The following is a 15,010-nucleotide window of genomic DNA, read 5'->3' on the forward strand; positions in this document are numbered from 1 at the left end:
TGTTTACTCGTTTTGCACGGCCCTGCACGTCGGCCTGTGCTGCAGGTGCAGGGCTGTGCTGCGTGCTCCCCTGGGCTGCGTTCCCCTGCTGCAGCATCCCGGAGCCGAGCTTGGCTCCCGTGCCGTGGACCTCCGCGTGCAGCCTGGAGCCTCGTGCTGCCGGCCCGGGCATCTCCTTTGTGTCCAGGGCTGCTCGGAGGGTCCCCGGGGCCGGGCGCGGCGCTGCTCCCGCATCTCATTTCTATCATTTCCTATTTTTAATAAACTGTTTTGTAAATACCCGAGTGCTGCCTCTTTCCGGGCTGTGGGGAGGAGTGGGGCTCCGCCTCGGGGCGGCCCCAGCTGCCGGCGGCCATGGCAGGCGGCGGAGCGGGGCGGTGGTGGCCGGGTCCCCTGGCTGAGCCGCAGCGGTTGATGCGTGCCGGGCTGGGGCTCATCGTGCTGGGCCACGGCAGCCTGGTGCTGGGGGCCATCGTGCACGGCTCCGTCCTGCGGCACGTGGCCGGGGCCAAGCGCGCCGTCACCCCCGAGTACGCGGTGGCCAACGTGGTGTCCGTGGTGTCCGGGCTGCTGGTGAGAGCCGTGCGGTGCGGGCGGGGCACTGTGTATGGCCGTGGGGGGGTGGGAGTGGGAGGGAGTGGGAGCGGGGAGGGCTGTGCTGTGTGTTGAGTGAGGGTCTCTTCCCTGCAGAGCATCACTGTGGGCATCGTTGCCATCTTGGCGTCGCACAATCTGTCCCGGGCTGCGCTGGTGAGTGTGGGGCCGTTGGGGGGTGGGAGGAATGGAGCTGCTCGGGGGTGTCAGTGCGGCTCTGTGTCCCTGGGCCCCACCGGCAGCCGCTCCCTTGGACCTTGTCCCCAGCGGCTCCTTCCGCCTGTGCTAATGGGGCCGTGGCAGCTCCCAGGGTGCGGGCGCTGGGGGAGGGTGGGCAGCAGCCCGGACCCTGGGTGGCTTTTTGGGACAGGAGTGTTCCTGTTCATGGGTAAAGCTGCAGCCCAGGTCTGTGCAGGGCCGGGGGTGCGTGTGGGGCAGTGCTGCCAGGGGACGCCATCCTCTTCCCCCTGCTCCGGCCGCTCTCACACGCTCTCCCTCCCGGCAGCACTGGGCCCTGCTGAGCGTGTCCGTGCTGAACTGCCTGCTGTCCACGGCGTGCAGCGTGGGGCTGGCTCTGGCCATCGCGCTCACCATCCACAGCCGCGGGCTGCGCCTGGTCACGGGCTGCAGCAGCCCCGCGCTGCCGGCCGATGCCCGCGCTGCCATAGCCACCAACGACTGCCCCTTCAACACCACGCGCATCTACGTGAGTTACATGCGGGGCCGGTGCTCGGCCCTCTGCCCCATTTCTCTGTTTTCTGCCCTTTTCTCCTTTCTCCATCTCTCCCCTTCCCCGCTCTCTCTCAGCTCCGTGCGGGCACTGCGCTCTGTGCCCCCCCCCAAGCAGCCCCCGACCTCCTGCCCTGCAGGACACGGCCCTGGCGCTCTGGTTCCCCTCCATGCTGCTGGCGGCCGCAGAAGCTGTGCTGTCTGGAAGGTGCTCTTTGGCGGCCCTGGTCCTGCAGGGCATCGGCCCCTGTGCAAGGCCCTACGGCAAGGACCAGGTGCGTCCTCGCTGCGTGGACTCTGCCTGAGCTGCTGCGGGGCCAGGCCCGGGCCCTCCAGGCTGAGGGCTCCCCGCCCTCCCCCAGCACTCCCTGCTCCTGTGGGGCCCTGCAGCCCTCCACCTCTTCTCCTCCAGGTGGCCCGGCCCGGTACGGTGAAGGAGAGGCAGCTGCTGGTGGGGATGGCTGAGACGTGTGCCTGAGCGGGAGAGGTGAGTGCTGCGCTGTGGGCTCGGCCGTGCAGCGCGGTGCTGCACTCACACACGCTCTCTCCCTGCAGGCGGTGCTGCACGAGTGCTGTCATGCAGTGGGGCGATGCTGCAGCTGTGGGCATGGGGCCGTGCTCCTCCCCACGACCCCTCCACCCCCACTGGTCCCGGCTATGAACTGCCCACAGCCAGCAGCCTTCAGCCAATAGGTGCTGTGTTTCATGAACCCCCTCCCTGCCCCTCCCCGGGCCACAAGGCTCCTCCTGATGCTCCAGAAGCTGTCAGTCTCTTACACTCACCGATGTGGGGAGGAGAGGGACTGGGTGGGGGCAGGAAGAGGAGCTGGGGGGCTAGCAAGAGCCAGAGTTGGCCTTGGTGCTGGCAGTCCATGCGCAGAGCTGGTGCTCAGAAGCAGGACGATGCACAGAATGTGAAGCACTCCTTTCTTGTAAGCCTCTCTCGTTTCCTCAAGTGAATAAAAGTTTTTTACACTGACTGCAGTTTCCTCAGGGTGGATGCCTGCAGGGAGCTGGATCTGCTCCTTGAAGGATAGCACGAGGTGTGTGTGTGTCAGCCCTTCCTCCCACCTCCCCCAGCTCAGGCTGCAGTGTGATGCTTCACCCCTCAGTGTGGTTTTCTCTCAGTGAGAGGTGTTTATTGGAGGGTAGGAGCAGAGGGGGCTGAGGAGCAGGACGGAAAGCTGTGTGGCTCATTGGAAGGAGAAGCTGGTGCTTGGGAGCCCCCCGCACCACTGGCTTAGGAACTTGAGCACGTCTTGGCACGCGGGGCTGTGGGATGTCTGCAGAGCAAAAGAGGTGTCCCTGGGACTGGCACTGGGGCAGTGCAGCTGCCTTCTCCCCAAGGGCAGCTGGGAGCTGGCAGAGCTGCACCTGCAGGGCTTGTTGTACCCCGGTGCTGTGAGATTAATTCCCACCCAGCAGCACACGGGGGAGGGTACAAGGAAACGGCCCTGGGTTGGTGTAGCTCCACCTGTGGGACAATGCTTAGTTATCAGCGCGGGGGAATGAGTGCCTGGCTCACCTTGACAGCCATCAGGAACTTGTTCCACGTGTCCTTGTTGGCCTCTCGTCCTGGCCGCTTGAACTCGATCTTGTTCCTCAGCACAGGGTACCCTGGCCACACAGTGACACCCTCAGCCACGAGCCGAGCCCCGCAGCAGCCCTCCTCTATCCCTCCCTGCAGTTCCTCACAGCAGGGCAGCTTTAGCTCACCTGTAAGCACACAGGGCAGGGAGTGCACCCCTGTGCCTGCAGCCACCAGGGAGGCTTCGTACGTGTCACGCTCGTCCTGTGGCAGCACCTGCTCCAGCCTCTGGTCCATGGACATGGTGAGCACCCAGTCCCTGACCTCCTCCCGCTTCTCCTCCTGCAGGGCAGAGGGCAGGGACAGTGCAGGTGTGTGTGTGTGTGTGTGTGTGTGTGGTGGATGGTGCTGGCTGCTTTTCCGTCTGCAGTGCCACCCTTGTACCGGTCCCTGTTCAGAGAGCCCTCGGGCAGCATTTCTGGGGGAGCTGATGAAGGGGAGTGATACTCACAGGCACGTGCTGGTGGGCTGGGAGTGGCACTTCAAAGGGAATGTCTGTGCCTTGGAAATCTGAGTGGTCCAGAGCATCCAGGTTCCCTTCTTCAATGGCCTGAGAAAGGAGAGGTGGTGACGGGGTGGCAGAACCCTCCCTGGCGTTCACACTGCAGTCTGTAGCATAAAGGTGGTGATATCTGCATCCCCTGGGTGTGCACAGCCCTACAGCCCACTGTCACTGGGTGGCAGCACGACAGACCCCCCCCGTCAGCACAACATACGCACGTCTGAGAAGTCCAGGAAGCGGTTCAGGAAGATGAAGGCCATGTTCTCCCAGTTGACCTCCTGGTGTTGAGAGAAACCCCAAGTGAGACCAGGCAAAGGTTTATTTTCACAGCCACAACTCCCCCACGTGAGTGACGGGCTGGAAAGCCAGCACCAAACAGTGAGGACACGCTGCTACGCTTGCTGCGTGTCATTACGTCTGGGCAGGAGCTCAGAGCCCGTAGTCACAAGATGACAGTTAGGAGGTAACAACTGGGAGACCGTGCAAGATAAAATTCAGAATCCCTGAGCCTCTCTGGTTGCAGACAGCTCTCACCTTGGCTGCTGTCCCAGCTTCATAGAAGGCTTTGTCTGCAGGAAGAAGATCAGTGTGGCGCAGCAGAGAAATGGACAGCCTGGCAGCCACGGTGTCCTGTAGGCACAGGGGACAGTAAAGCCACAGCAGTCAGCACGTGAAGGAACCAGGTTGGAAGAGCTCTCATGAGGTCACATAACCTCACAGCAGGGCTCTGCAGCCACCCTTCCTGGGTTCCCACCTATTCTAAAAGCCTTCACTGAAGGAGCTCTTTTTTTTCCCATGGCCACTACAGACTGGAAGTCCCAGCAGTTATTTTTTGTCACCTGTTCTTTGGTCTTTTTCCCACTGACTGCACACCTCCAGGCCTATCCTTCTCATCTTTGCTGTTCTCTGGCCGCCTTTCTTTTTTCAGTCCCAAGTACAGCACACACTAACTGAAGCCTCTCCCTCACCAAGATGGGACCAATTCCTTCTCCCTGTGAAGCACCTCTAGATCCTCCTGCCCCAAACCTGCACGTCCCCACGGAGCTCTGCACTCACAGTGCTGGCTTGCTGAAGGAACCTGAAGATCCTTACCAGCTGCTTCACACCCTGAGCAGCGGAGCGGGTGGCGTAGTAGTGAGATATCAGCAGCATGGTCTCAAACTCTGTATGTGCTGGAGTGTTCCCCTCACTTGACTTTGCTAAATTTTCACACTGGAGAAGAGAATAATAGGGAGCACGTGAGCACGAGGGCACTTTTCATCCGCTCGAGGCTGTGGAAAAGCTGGGAGAAAGAATGATTTGAATTATCCAGATGCCTCGAGGGGCTGGGAAAGGTCTGAGTGCTCCAGGTGCTGCAGAGTGCTGAAGTGAGGAGGCTGTGGGGAAAGGGAGAGCAGCAGGCTGCACTGGAAGGAGGGGAGCTTGGATCAACAAGGGATCGTTGGATTTGATTGGTTTAGTAGAGACCTGCTGCTCTTCTTTCTCCCCTTGCTAGGAGCCACCAGGATGTCAGATTTAACGGGCAGTGGTGGCTGTGGCCCACGCTCACCAGACTGAAGAGGACATCACGCAGGTCAGCCCAGCTGGAGTATGCCTCAGCACAGTTCATGCCGGGTGCGTTCACCATCTCCACGAAAAGACGTTTGTAGATGTTGAAGTTCTGCACAATAAGAGGAGTGGCAGAAGTTTGGAGCCCTTCTTGCTGCCAATCACAGGCCAAGGGAAGGGCAGCTCTGCTCTCAGGCACATGGAGCAGTGCCTCTGTGGAGAGTGGGAGAGGACAAGGCAGGGAAACAGGGAGAGAATGTTTCCTCCAGCCAGGGCTCTCAGAGAGGTGGTTTGGACCGCTGTCTTCATTACCTGTGGGTTGACAGGGGCTCCATGCTGCACGTACAGGCTCAGGGCTTTGTCCCAGCTGCCCTCCCGGATCAGGTGGGTTGCATACAGAGCTACGTACTTGTGCAAGACTTTATAGTTCTGGAGAAGGCACACAGAAAACAGAAAAACTGACAGCATAAGATTAACGAGCTGAGCGCTCTTCACTCAGTAGTGATGGTTTCAGATGCTTGTGTATAAATTGAGCCTGGGAAATCAACACTGCTGCCTCCTGAGCATCACCACAGGACTCTCCAAGGTAACAGCTGCTACAACAACAACCATTCATATCAACAGAGAAGCCTGAGTCAAAAAGAAATCAAGTTTACTCTATTAGAGACCAAACTCAGGTTACTGCTTATTGCATTAGAAACAACAACAAAACCAACAGCACAACACTATTTGCTTGCCCAAATTGCCAGTGTTTGCCTGAGGGATTAACTGTGATATCTGCAGTTACTGCAGACCCTTTTCCCAGGGGCTGCCCTACTGTTACTCAGTCTGAAGCAATACCTCACTTTAGGGAATGAGCACCTGCCCTTAGTGTGGCTCATTTATCAGTAGCCACTGAACATGAACAAACCCCCAAAGTAGATCCTGGATTAGCTCTAAAGCAGTTTCATTTTGCTTTTCTCTGTTTTTATTACTCTGATAGGGTCATTTTGTTGGCTTGCAGTCAGTAAAAATGCAAAAAATGTCAAACTTGCTTTCATGACAAAGATGTCTAATTTCAACAGACACCAGGCTTCTGAGGAACACGTAGAGAGAAAGCTCTCTGTTTCCTTGGTGCCAATTACTTTCAACCCAAAGAACTCATTTAGCCTTTGCAGTGTTCCATCAGTCACAAAGTTCAAACACAATATGCTTCTGGTTTCTAATGCTTCCTTATTAGGTGTGGTGGGCCACGATGGGGGCAGCAGAGAGGTGGTTTCTAAGCTGCTGCAGTGAAGGCTGATTTGCCTCTGCCCATTCATTCCTGCTGACACTGCTTCAGAGAGCCAGGACCCCCAGCCTGCTCCTGAGGGCCCACACAGGTACTCACCTGCTTAGCTGCAACCTCCAGACACTTCTCCCATTGCTCCTGCTCTGCATACATATCCAAAGCAGCCACGACGTCTACTCCCACCAGCTGAGGATGGAAACAGCATAAATTCACTGTGAGGGCAAGGTTTCCTATCCACCTCCATCTTTTCTTCACATACACACAGTCCCTCCCCTCTCTATGGAAGCAGAGATCCAACGTGACCCATCTGGTAAGCAGAAGCCATGATTCAGGCGTGCACAGAATTCTCTCCTATGGACATGAGGCCCCGTAAGGAAGGCTGCAGAGACCTCTGTCCCTGTCCTGTGGGACACCCCAAATACATACCGAATCCACCTTTCCTTGGTTCCTTAAATGCTCCTTGTAACGCTGGTCCACATACTCCTCTGACCTACGGGGTAGAAAGAATCTTAACAGACAGCAGGACTAAGAGCACTCTGCATCAGTGCAGAGGCTGGATTCAACTTTGTCTGCTTTGAGATAAAGAGGATTTTCACATCTTTCAGGTGTGCTGCTGGGTACACAGGTAGAAGGGGGAAGAAAGGGGCTGGGCAGCTCTTCCCAATACATGTGAGGAGAGAAAGGGATGACAGGCCTTTCAGAAGGAAGTATATGCACTTATATAAGGAATATAACAAGAAGAGGGAAGATAGGGATATGATAAAGAGAATGAAGATTTCCATGGGGTCTGTGGCAATGGGGCCAAGAGAAAAAAGTCCGGATGGTAAAAGGATGGTGCAGTTGGGAAGGGCAGATGTGGGGAATGTCCCCTGTCAAGGCTGGGAATATCACTGTGGGGAGAATCCAGAATATCCAGGGGCAGCAGGACAGGACAGGGCAAGGGACCCCACTAGGGTGGGAGGGAAAGTCAGAAGAGTCTCATCTGAGAAGCTCAGGGCATACCTGGGGTCCAACTCCTTAGCCACATGTTTGGCTTTGCTCCATTCTTCCCCTTCAATGAAAGCATCAATAGCTTCTCGGATGAGGTCCAAGTTGAGGTAGAGCTCTGCTGCCTGCAGAGGCAGAGATAGCCTCATAAGGAACAGAACTCCAAAGGCAGCCTGCAGCCCAGGCTGGAGATAGCAATGTTGAAAGTGCCTAACACACAGCAGCAACAGAAAGTCTCTTCCAAAAAGATAACCCCCTTCTCTGTCTCCTCCCAAGGCCTGAGTCCCTCGTGCCATTCCAGAACTTGATTCCTTTCCCCTCCTTCCTTCTTTCTGATGACTCAGCACTGCCTGACTGGAGCAGGCCACCCTCCCACCACCCCAGGATGTGACTTGCCCTCCTCCCCATGGATACAGCTCTCCTTTGTCACTGCTTCTGCAGTGGCAGGAGACAGCCCTCACCAAACTGTATTTCTTCATGGCCACCAGCTGAGGAGCCACAGTCCGTGTGACCTCCATGCTCTGTGACTGACTCAAGAACTTAACAGCCAACTCAGCAGCCTGCAAAGAGAAACTGTCAGCAGCAATAAGAGCTGTTTGAGAAAGGGATGAAGCTGGGAAGAGCTCAGTCCCAGCTAAAATAGAGTCAGGTGCACTTGAACAATGCAGAAGTCATATCTGGGGGGTGCACTATAGGTTCAAGGAAGCCTCCTAGATAGTAGAGCAGATGAAGGAAATCACACCTTCAGCAAACACTTCTCCATCAGGATGCTGTTGCTGGAATCCTGCACCTTCAGATAGCAGTCCACTGCCCTGGCATATTCCCCTGCCTGTTCCCACTCCCGTGCCTGCTCCAGCAGCCCTTTTGTTCCTCTGCAGAGAGAAACACAGGCTGTAAACAAGGCTGTGATGGTACCACGGAAATCCTGCAGACAGTGTGTAGTGCATAGGCAGGGAGCTGTGAGCAGAAGTAAGTCAGAGATCTTAGAAGGGAGATGGGGCTGCATGTGTGTCAAGGAATGCACACAGCTAACACTGAGGAGAGTGTTGATTAAGGAGAAGCACTGGCAGTGCTGGAGACCTGGCAGATGAATGGCCCGAGGAAAGAGCAAGCAGCCTGTTCCCTGCAGCCTGAGCACGACCCTTACCCAGAGCCCTTCTTGGCAGCCTCCCTACCACACTCCTTCTGCAACTCCTCGAGCTGACCGGGCACGTACTCCTTGCAGATCCTCAGGGCTTCACTCCACATGTCAGCCTCCTGCAGAAGCACACCAGAGAGGAGAAACTTTCACCAGTCCACCAAGGTCCACTGCTCTCCTGACATGGCAATGCATCTAGCCTTGCATGTCATCTTGCCAGAGGATCCACTGGGAGAACAACCACGGCAATGTCATCTAATTCTGCCAGCCAAAATAGCACCTTTCACCCAGGCAACTTCAGGGGAAGGTTCTGCATTCACCCTAGCTACCTCTAAGGAACAGGCATTTACAATCTTCAAACTCACTCACTCACACCATCCCTGAGGCCTACCCAGAGCTTTCTGGCAAGGTACTTTCTCCCAGAGCTGTGGGAGAGCAAAGATAGGCTGTGAAATTCTTGCCAGTTTAGCTTTCTAAGAAAAGGCCAGATTTAAGTGATACCAGCAACCACCTGTGTGAATGTTTTTCTTTGGCTTCTGAGCTGACAGGAGCTGGATTTTACTCCTCCATAGGAACTGGGCTATCAACCAGTGACAATGATTTTGCCACAGTCGACACTCACCTTGTAGTACTTTATTGCCAGCTCAGGTCTCTGTGCCCGCAGGAGGAAGGCCTCTGCTTTCTGGAACTCTCTATGCTCAAAAGCAAACCGTGCCTGCCCCACAAGCACATCAGCCACGCTGTCTGGGTCGTGAGCCTCAGCCACACGCTGTGCAGCATCCCAGTTCTGGTTATGCACAAACCTAGGAGGATTGACAGGAGATGTAATAAGAGGCACGGCAGGAGGCAGAGCAGGGCTGGAGAAGCCATCAGGTTGGCACCACACAGGGAGATGCAGCAGCCCGAAACCAGGAAGACTACATACATTAGCACTGCTTCCTTGGGTTTTCCAGCTTTAATAAATTCTGCTTCAGCCTCTTCAAATTTGCCCTAGAAAAGAAGAAGGAGTTTTTGTGCATGCTCTCCTCTCCTGATACCGGCACGTGACCTCTACTTACCATGAGGAAGAGTGGATTTATGAAACAGAGAGGTGTGTGGAAGCTTGGGGCTATGGCTGTGGAGGTAAGCAGTGTCTGCAGCCACAAAAGTGCCTTATGCAGCAGCCCTTCATGAGAACTGTTCAACCACCTGAGTGGCCAGGGAGCTTCTACCTGTTCCAAGGGGTAAAATTACCTCATCTTCCAGGAACATAGCATATTTTAAGTGGATCTCTGGCATCTTCTGCTTCATGGAGAGGCGAGCCAGTTCAAAAGCAAACTCAAAGATGCTGAAATGAAAGAGAAAATGGGGTCACAGCAGGACTGTGTGCTGCGAGGGCATGCTTTCATCAAGAGTGAGACATCAAACAGAGCACAAGACACAGGGAGAGGGGAGGGGGGAAGAGAGAGGATTTCAAGTCAGGCCACTACTCCTTGATCAAAACCTAGGAACTTTTTCAACACTCACTAAGGAGATTCAACCCCTTCACATTTGCTGTAAGCGCCAGAGGTCCTTTGCTGAGCCCTAAAGAATGGTCACAAAGCTCCCAGGAGCCCAGTAAAGTAGGGGAGATGGGGCAGAGCAGCATTGTGATGGCAGTGCAGACACATGCCTGAGCAAGTGCAGAATGGGACCAAAACACTTCTGGAAAGCAGTTACTTATGGTGACATGAGGAATACCTTCTCATAAGATCTCTCTGTTTAAGTTAAAGGGAAAATTTCTTTTGTCTGCCCACCTCAGACTTCACATCTATAGACTAACAGGTGGACAAGACTTATCTGTTAAGCCCTCTGTGCCAAGGACAGAGTGTGAGGAAGCACAAGGTATGAGCAGGGGAGAACATGAGGGAAGGTATGCCATATCCTGGACCTGCAGCTATCACACATATGTAGTTACTTATCTTAGGCCATTCCATCTTTCTCAGGTCATGCAGGTGGAAGTGTTGGGCTGAAGGATCTGCTTACCCGCTGTCAGCTGCATGGTCAATGGCCATCTCCAAAAGTCCAAATTTACTGAGGAGTTTCACAGCTGGCTCTCCTCCCAGACTCCTTGCCCACATGTAGGCCACTTGCTTGTAAGAGTTTGCCCCACCATGTGCCTTGGCCACCTATACAAAGCAAAGAAAGCAGAAAAACCACAGTGCATCTATTTCTACTTCAGCAGGCTGAGCCACGACTTACCCTCTTGCACAACTGCTCTCTCCTGAGGAGCCCTTCATTAGCCATCTCTGAGGGCAGGGAGAATGAGACAAAGGCTTAAATGGCACCACCCAGACTGCTCTTAGCTCAGCAGAAGTGATCCCTACAGGTTCTGCTTGAGAATCTATATGTATAGTAGAAGAAGTAGTATTGTGGGGGCTCCTACAGAGTGGAAGAGCAGTAGCTCCAAGACACAATGGAGACTGGAGAAGGCTACTGGGAAACTCTGTTGCAGCCTTTCAGCCCAACCCAGGCTGGGGACTTTAGGTACTCTTATCTAATGAAAGATGTCCCTGGCCATGGTAGGGTGGTTGGACTAGATGATCTTTAAGGTCTCTCCCAACCCAGATCATTCTATGCTTGAACACAGTGCAGCGGTTAGGAGTGGAGCAACACCTGGAGGAAGCAGTGCTGCACAGTGCCTAGGAGCCCAGGCCTGCTTTTGGAGTGCAATACTGCAGAGCAGTGGCACAAGGGCCTTCATTCCCTATATATAGTTAGATAGTCCATTCCATATATATAGTTAGATAGTCTATGTCAAGTCTGCACATTTTGTGGTGAATACACACAGGGCAATGCCTGCTGGGATCCTGCAACCCTGCGTGGCAGCATCACTGTGATCATTACCCTGTAGGCTTCCTCCCACATGTCATTCACTCTGTACATGTTTACTGCAGCCTTCCAGTCCTTAGCTTCTAGGTAGTGGTACTCAGCCTCCTGTAAACGTCCCTCTACCTCCAGCTCCTGCAGTAAGAAGCAATGGATTAGTGACACTCTTATCCCTGCTTGCCCTAGCAGATCCCTGGCCATGAGATGCATTCACCTTGCCCAGGTGTAGATGGGTGTCACTGAGTAAGTCCTTGTGGTACTTGGCGACCAAGCGAACCATCTCATCATACATCTTACACTTCTTGTACATAGTGATGGCCAAATCAGGTTCATCTACAGTGATGTACAGCCTGGGAACACAAGCACATTCACAAGACTCAGCTGAGGACATACTCAGTCCCTGTACTCTCTCTGCACAAAGCTGGGACCATATCCTAGGCCCACTGTCAGAAGGCATTGCTGGAGGACCACGAATGCAAGAACAATAAATTCACAGCCAACACTGAACCTGTGCAGGATTTGCTGCTCCAGTTGAATGCATGCAAGTCTGTGTGGCCTGATGGAATCATCCCAAGGTACTCAAAGAGCTGGGTAATGCTATTGTGAGAACTTTCTCAATTATTTTTCAACAGCCCTGGTAATCTAGAGAGTTCTCAGTTGACTGAAAGTTGGCAAATGTTATCCCAGTTTTCAAGAAGGGCAAGAAAGAAGAATCTGTTAATTACATGCCTGCCAGTCTCTCTTTGGTGCCTCATAAAATCATGGAGATTATTCTGGAAGTTACTGAAGATGCTTGAAAGACAATACAGTCAGTAGTCACAGTCAACAAGGGTTCACGGGGAGAAAGTCCTGTTTCATGAACTTTTATGAAAAGGTTGGCCATCCAATTGATTAAGGGAAGCCAGCTGATGTAACCCTTTTGGATTTCAGCAAAGCTTTCTGCACTGTCTCTCACAGTATCCTTCTGGACAAAACGTCCAGCATACATCCAGACAAATACATAATATGATGGGTGAACAACTGGCTGACTGGTTGGGCTCAAATGGTTACAATCAGATTGGCAGGCAGTCATTAGCAGGGCTCCTCAGGGCTCCATTTTAGGGCCAATTCTCTTTAATGTTTTCATCAATAACTTAGGTACAGGACATGAAGGTATACACTGGGTAAGTTTGTGGATGATACTAAATTGGGAGGAAATGCTGACTCCCCTGAGGATTGAGTGTCCTTACAGAGAGATACTGACAAATTGGAGGGCTAACCACCAATCACATGAAATGTAACAAGACCAAGTGCAAGATTCTGCAGCTGGGATGAGGCAACCCTGGATATATGTACAGACCATGGGGTGAGAGGCTGGACAGTAGCCCTGAAGAAAGAGATCTGAGTGTTCTGGTTGACAGCAAGCTGAATATGTCACCAGTGTGCCCTGGCAGCCAAAAGGGCCAACTGCACTTTGGGGTATAACAGGCCCAGCACTGTTAGCTGGTATATAGCTGATATACAGCACTGGTGTATGGCATGACTGCTGTACACTGCATGGCTGAGCACTGCTTAGATAGGGACCATCTGTTATGCCACCATCATCTGCTGAAGGGTGATGTTATTTCCTCCATCCTCACTGTGCCCTGACTTGGAGGGACCCTCTGGGCTTCTGTGACCTGCTTTCATCCCAGCCTCCAAGCTCAGGTTGTCAGTCCTGGTGGGATGGCAACATGACAACGTCAGCTCAACTTATATATGCCACCAAAAGGATTAAACTCCATGTGACCTTTCCAGCTGTAATGCTGCCTTTCATGTACTGGCATCCTTGAGATCAGGTGCCATGGCATCAGACAGCTGCGTGTGTCCCTGTACCTACTAACCTGATTGTGTTATTAATCCAGAACTGACAAAAACAGTAACCTGGCTGGAAAATACTTCCGTGGCCATGACAGACCAGATGTGGTATGCTGGTAAAAAGCCCTGCCCTATTTCTGCTATGTGAGACACCTTAATCTCCTTTTTGTCCTGGTGGATAAAAATACATTAATAGTTCGCTGAGTTCTCCTCCTGTGACCTCTGAAATATCAGCCCCAATGTGGTGATACAGTACATGGGATCTTTCAAAATCCTAGTCCCAAACTCTGCTCCTACTAAAGCAAAGGGCTCCTTCTCACCATAGCCAAACTTTCAGAGCTCTGTCTTGAACCAGCACTGAGGATAATGCTCACCTCTCTGCTTCTTTGTACTTGCCCTGTTTCTCCATCTCTTGGGCTTGGGTTACGTAGAGAACAGACACATCTTCCTGGCTCATACACTTGATTGCCAGCTGTCAAAACAAACACACATTGGACAAGCAATTTCTTTATACAGAGTAGTGAAGTAGAAGGTGAAAATGAATCTCCTTCCCACTTCAAACACGTGCATACACTACATGCTCTGCAGAGAACTGGTTGTCATTTGTCACTGTGATCAAAGTACACAGGACCAAGCCCTCTGAAGAGCACCACTTGTGACAGCTGCACCCACCTTGGGCTGCTGTAGTGAAGTGGACTGTGGATACAAGAGACTGAATTCTTTCTTGCTTTCAGATGCCCCTACACTGATCCTTTAGAAACAGTGCTTGTTGATATTGGCACACAAGGCCACTTGCTGATGAAGGACAATTCAGCAAGCACGATGAGGTCCCTAGAAGCTCTGGTTTCTGATTTTACCTTGTGAGCCTGTTCCCAGAGCCCAGCCTGGGTGTACATGTCAATGGCATCTTTGGTCTGGTCTCCTTTGATGTACAGCTCCTCTGCAATCTGTAGTGAGATGACTATAGTCAGCAATCTCAAAGTATACAGAACAGCAATGATTGTGTTCTGTGGCCTCACCTGATACTCCTGTAGGGCTGCATAGTGCTGGGCAATCTTGGGATAATATTTAGCTGCTGTCTGTTTGTCCTGCAGGTCCAAAATGTAGACGGCCTTCTTCCACTGCCGGGCTCCCAGAGCTGCTTCTATGGCCTTAATGGAGCACCTAGCAACAGAAACATTACTTTTTACAGTCAGTCAGCAGTCATCTCCTTCAGCTGAGCCAGAGAGTCCAAAGCAGCCTGCTGCTCGATTCTTCTTCCAGGGTTAGAGCAGCAAGAAGGACCCAAATAACTTCACAGTATCAGTAGAGAAGAAAGCAGAAAGAAGTTTGAGAACAAAGGTCTGGGATACTGGCAAAGCTAGGGGGAAGAATTAAGAATTAGGACAGTAGAGAAGACTAATTAGGGCTGAAAGATCTGGGAAGAAAAGTAGTGAGGAATTCATGGCTGGGCCAGCAGAGACTGCATGAAAGTACCAGGGGCACTGGCAAAGCAAGGCTGAGGGCTTAGTCAGAAAAAAAGCCCTACTGATTTAAACAAATAGTATCAATTCCATAACCTGCCAGGTTATGCTGCTGTTAGTTATACAGCCATCACCTGCCCCCACCTGGCTTCGATATAATGGTTAATGGCAGCATCCAGCTGTTTCTGCTGCACCAGATGGTCTCCCCATGCCTCCTCCAGCTTCACAACTTCTGCAGGAAATGCCAGGCGAGCCAGCTCCACTGCTGTAAGGGGACATGAGAGCTGTTATGCTGAAACCAGCAAGGAAGCAGAACTGTGAGGCAAACATGGGCCTTGGATAGGGGATAGAAGTGGGAGGGTGGTTGGTGACTCCCTTGATCAGTCCAGCTCCAATGGGCTACCTAGCAACCCAGACCCTGTGGAGGGCTGGATCAAACCTATGCTGGTGCAATGAGCATGATCAAGGCCCTGGGGAAGAAGATCTTGTTGTTGAGCTGTGTGTTACC

General features: G+C 52.9%; 2 protein-coding genes across 2 annotated transcripts in view; one reads left to right on the plus strand and one right to left on the minus strand.

The window, feature by feature from the left end:
* Positions 1 to 206: 206 nt before the first annotated feature.
* On the plus strand, positions 207 to 1,865 carry KRTCAP3 (keratinocyte associated protein 3). The gene is made up of 5 exons (XM_065730630.1): positions 207 to 573; positions 691 to 750; positions 1,100 to 1,300; positions 1,464 to 1,598; positions 1,736 to 1,865. Exons 1-5 carry the CDS (start codon positions 355 to 357, stop codon positions 1,799 to 1,801), a joined length of 681 nt encoding a protein of 226 aa, XP_065586702.1. The 5' UTR covers positions 207 to 354; the 3' UTR covers positions 1,802 to 1,865.
* Positions 1,866 to 2,480: 615 nt separating this feature from the next.
* The window catches only part of IFT172 (intraflagellar transport 172), a 30,433-nt gene continuing 17,903 nt past the window's right edge, over positions 2,481 to 15,010 (minus strand). The window contains exons 24-48 of the mRNA XM_065730629.1: positions 14,647 to 14,767; positions 14,059 to 14,203; positions 13,897 to 13,986; positions 13,414 to 13,511; positions 11,418 to 11,553; positions 11,222 to 11,338; positions 10,361 to 10,503; positions 9,590 to 9,683; positions 9,282 to 9,346; positions 8,979 to 9,159; positions 8,366 to 8,475; positions 7,961 to 8,090; positions 7,680 to 7,778; positions 7,234 to 7,343; positions 6,658 to 6,721; positions 6,331 to 6,417; positions 5,274 to 5,390; positions 4,963 to 5,073; positions 4,506 to 4,625; positions 3,948 to 4,043; positions 3,632 to 3,691; positions 3,363 to 3,461; positions 3,040 to 3,193; positions 2,849 to 2,940; positions 2,481 to 2,606 (exon numbers count right to left, since the gene is read on the minus strand). Of these exons, the coding sequence (XP_065586701.1) occupies positions 2,517 to 2,606; positions 2,849 to 2,940; positions 3,040 to 3,193; positions 3,363 to 3,461; positions 3,632 to 3,691; positions 3,948 to 4,043; positions 4,506 to 4,625; positions 4,963 to 5,073; positions 5,274 to 5,390; positions 6,331 to 6,417; positions 6,658 to 6,721; positions 7,234 to 7,343; positions 7,680 to 7,778; positions 7,961 to 8,090; positions 8,366 to 8,475; positions 8,979 to 9,159; positions 9,282 to 9,346; positions 9,590 to 9,683; positions 10,361 to 10,503; positions 11,222 to 11,338; positions 11,418 to 11,553; positions 13,414 to 13,511; positions 13,897 to 13,986; positions 14,059 to 14,203; positions 14,647 to 14,767 (2,729 nt within the window). The 3' untranslated portion in view covers positions 2,481 to 2,516. The remainder of the gene's footprint in view (positions 2,607 to 2,848; positions 2,941 to 3,039; positions 3,194 to 3,362; positions 3,462 to 3,631; positions 3,692 to 3,947; positions 4,044 to 4,505; positions 4,626 to 4,962; positions 5,074 to 5,273; positions 5,391 to 6,330; positions 6,418 to 6,657; positions 6,722 to 7,233; positions 7,344 to 7,679; positions 7,779 to 7,960; positions 8,091 to 8,365; positions 8,476 to 8,978; positions 9,160 to 9,281; positions 9,347 to 9,589; positions 9,684 to 10,360; positions 10,504 to 11,221; positions 11,339 to 11,417; positions 11,554 to 13,413; positions 13,512 to 13,896; positions 13,987 to 14,058; positions 14,204 to 14,646; positions 14,768 to 15,010) is intronic.

The sequence above is a fragment of the Cyrtonyx montezumae genome, unplaced genomic scaffold (genome assembly GCF_038088225.1).
Source record: "Cyrtonyx montezumae isolate F1298 unplaced genomic scaffold, pur_monq_1.0 scaffold_13, whole genome shotgun sequence".
Classification (NCBI taxonomy): domain Eukaryota; kingdom Metazoa; phylum Chordata; class Aves; order Galliformes; family Odontophoridae; genus Cyrtonyx; species Cyrtonyx montezumae.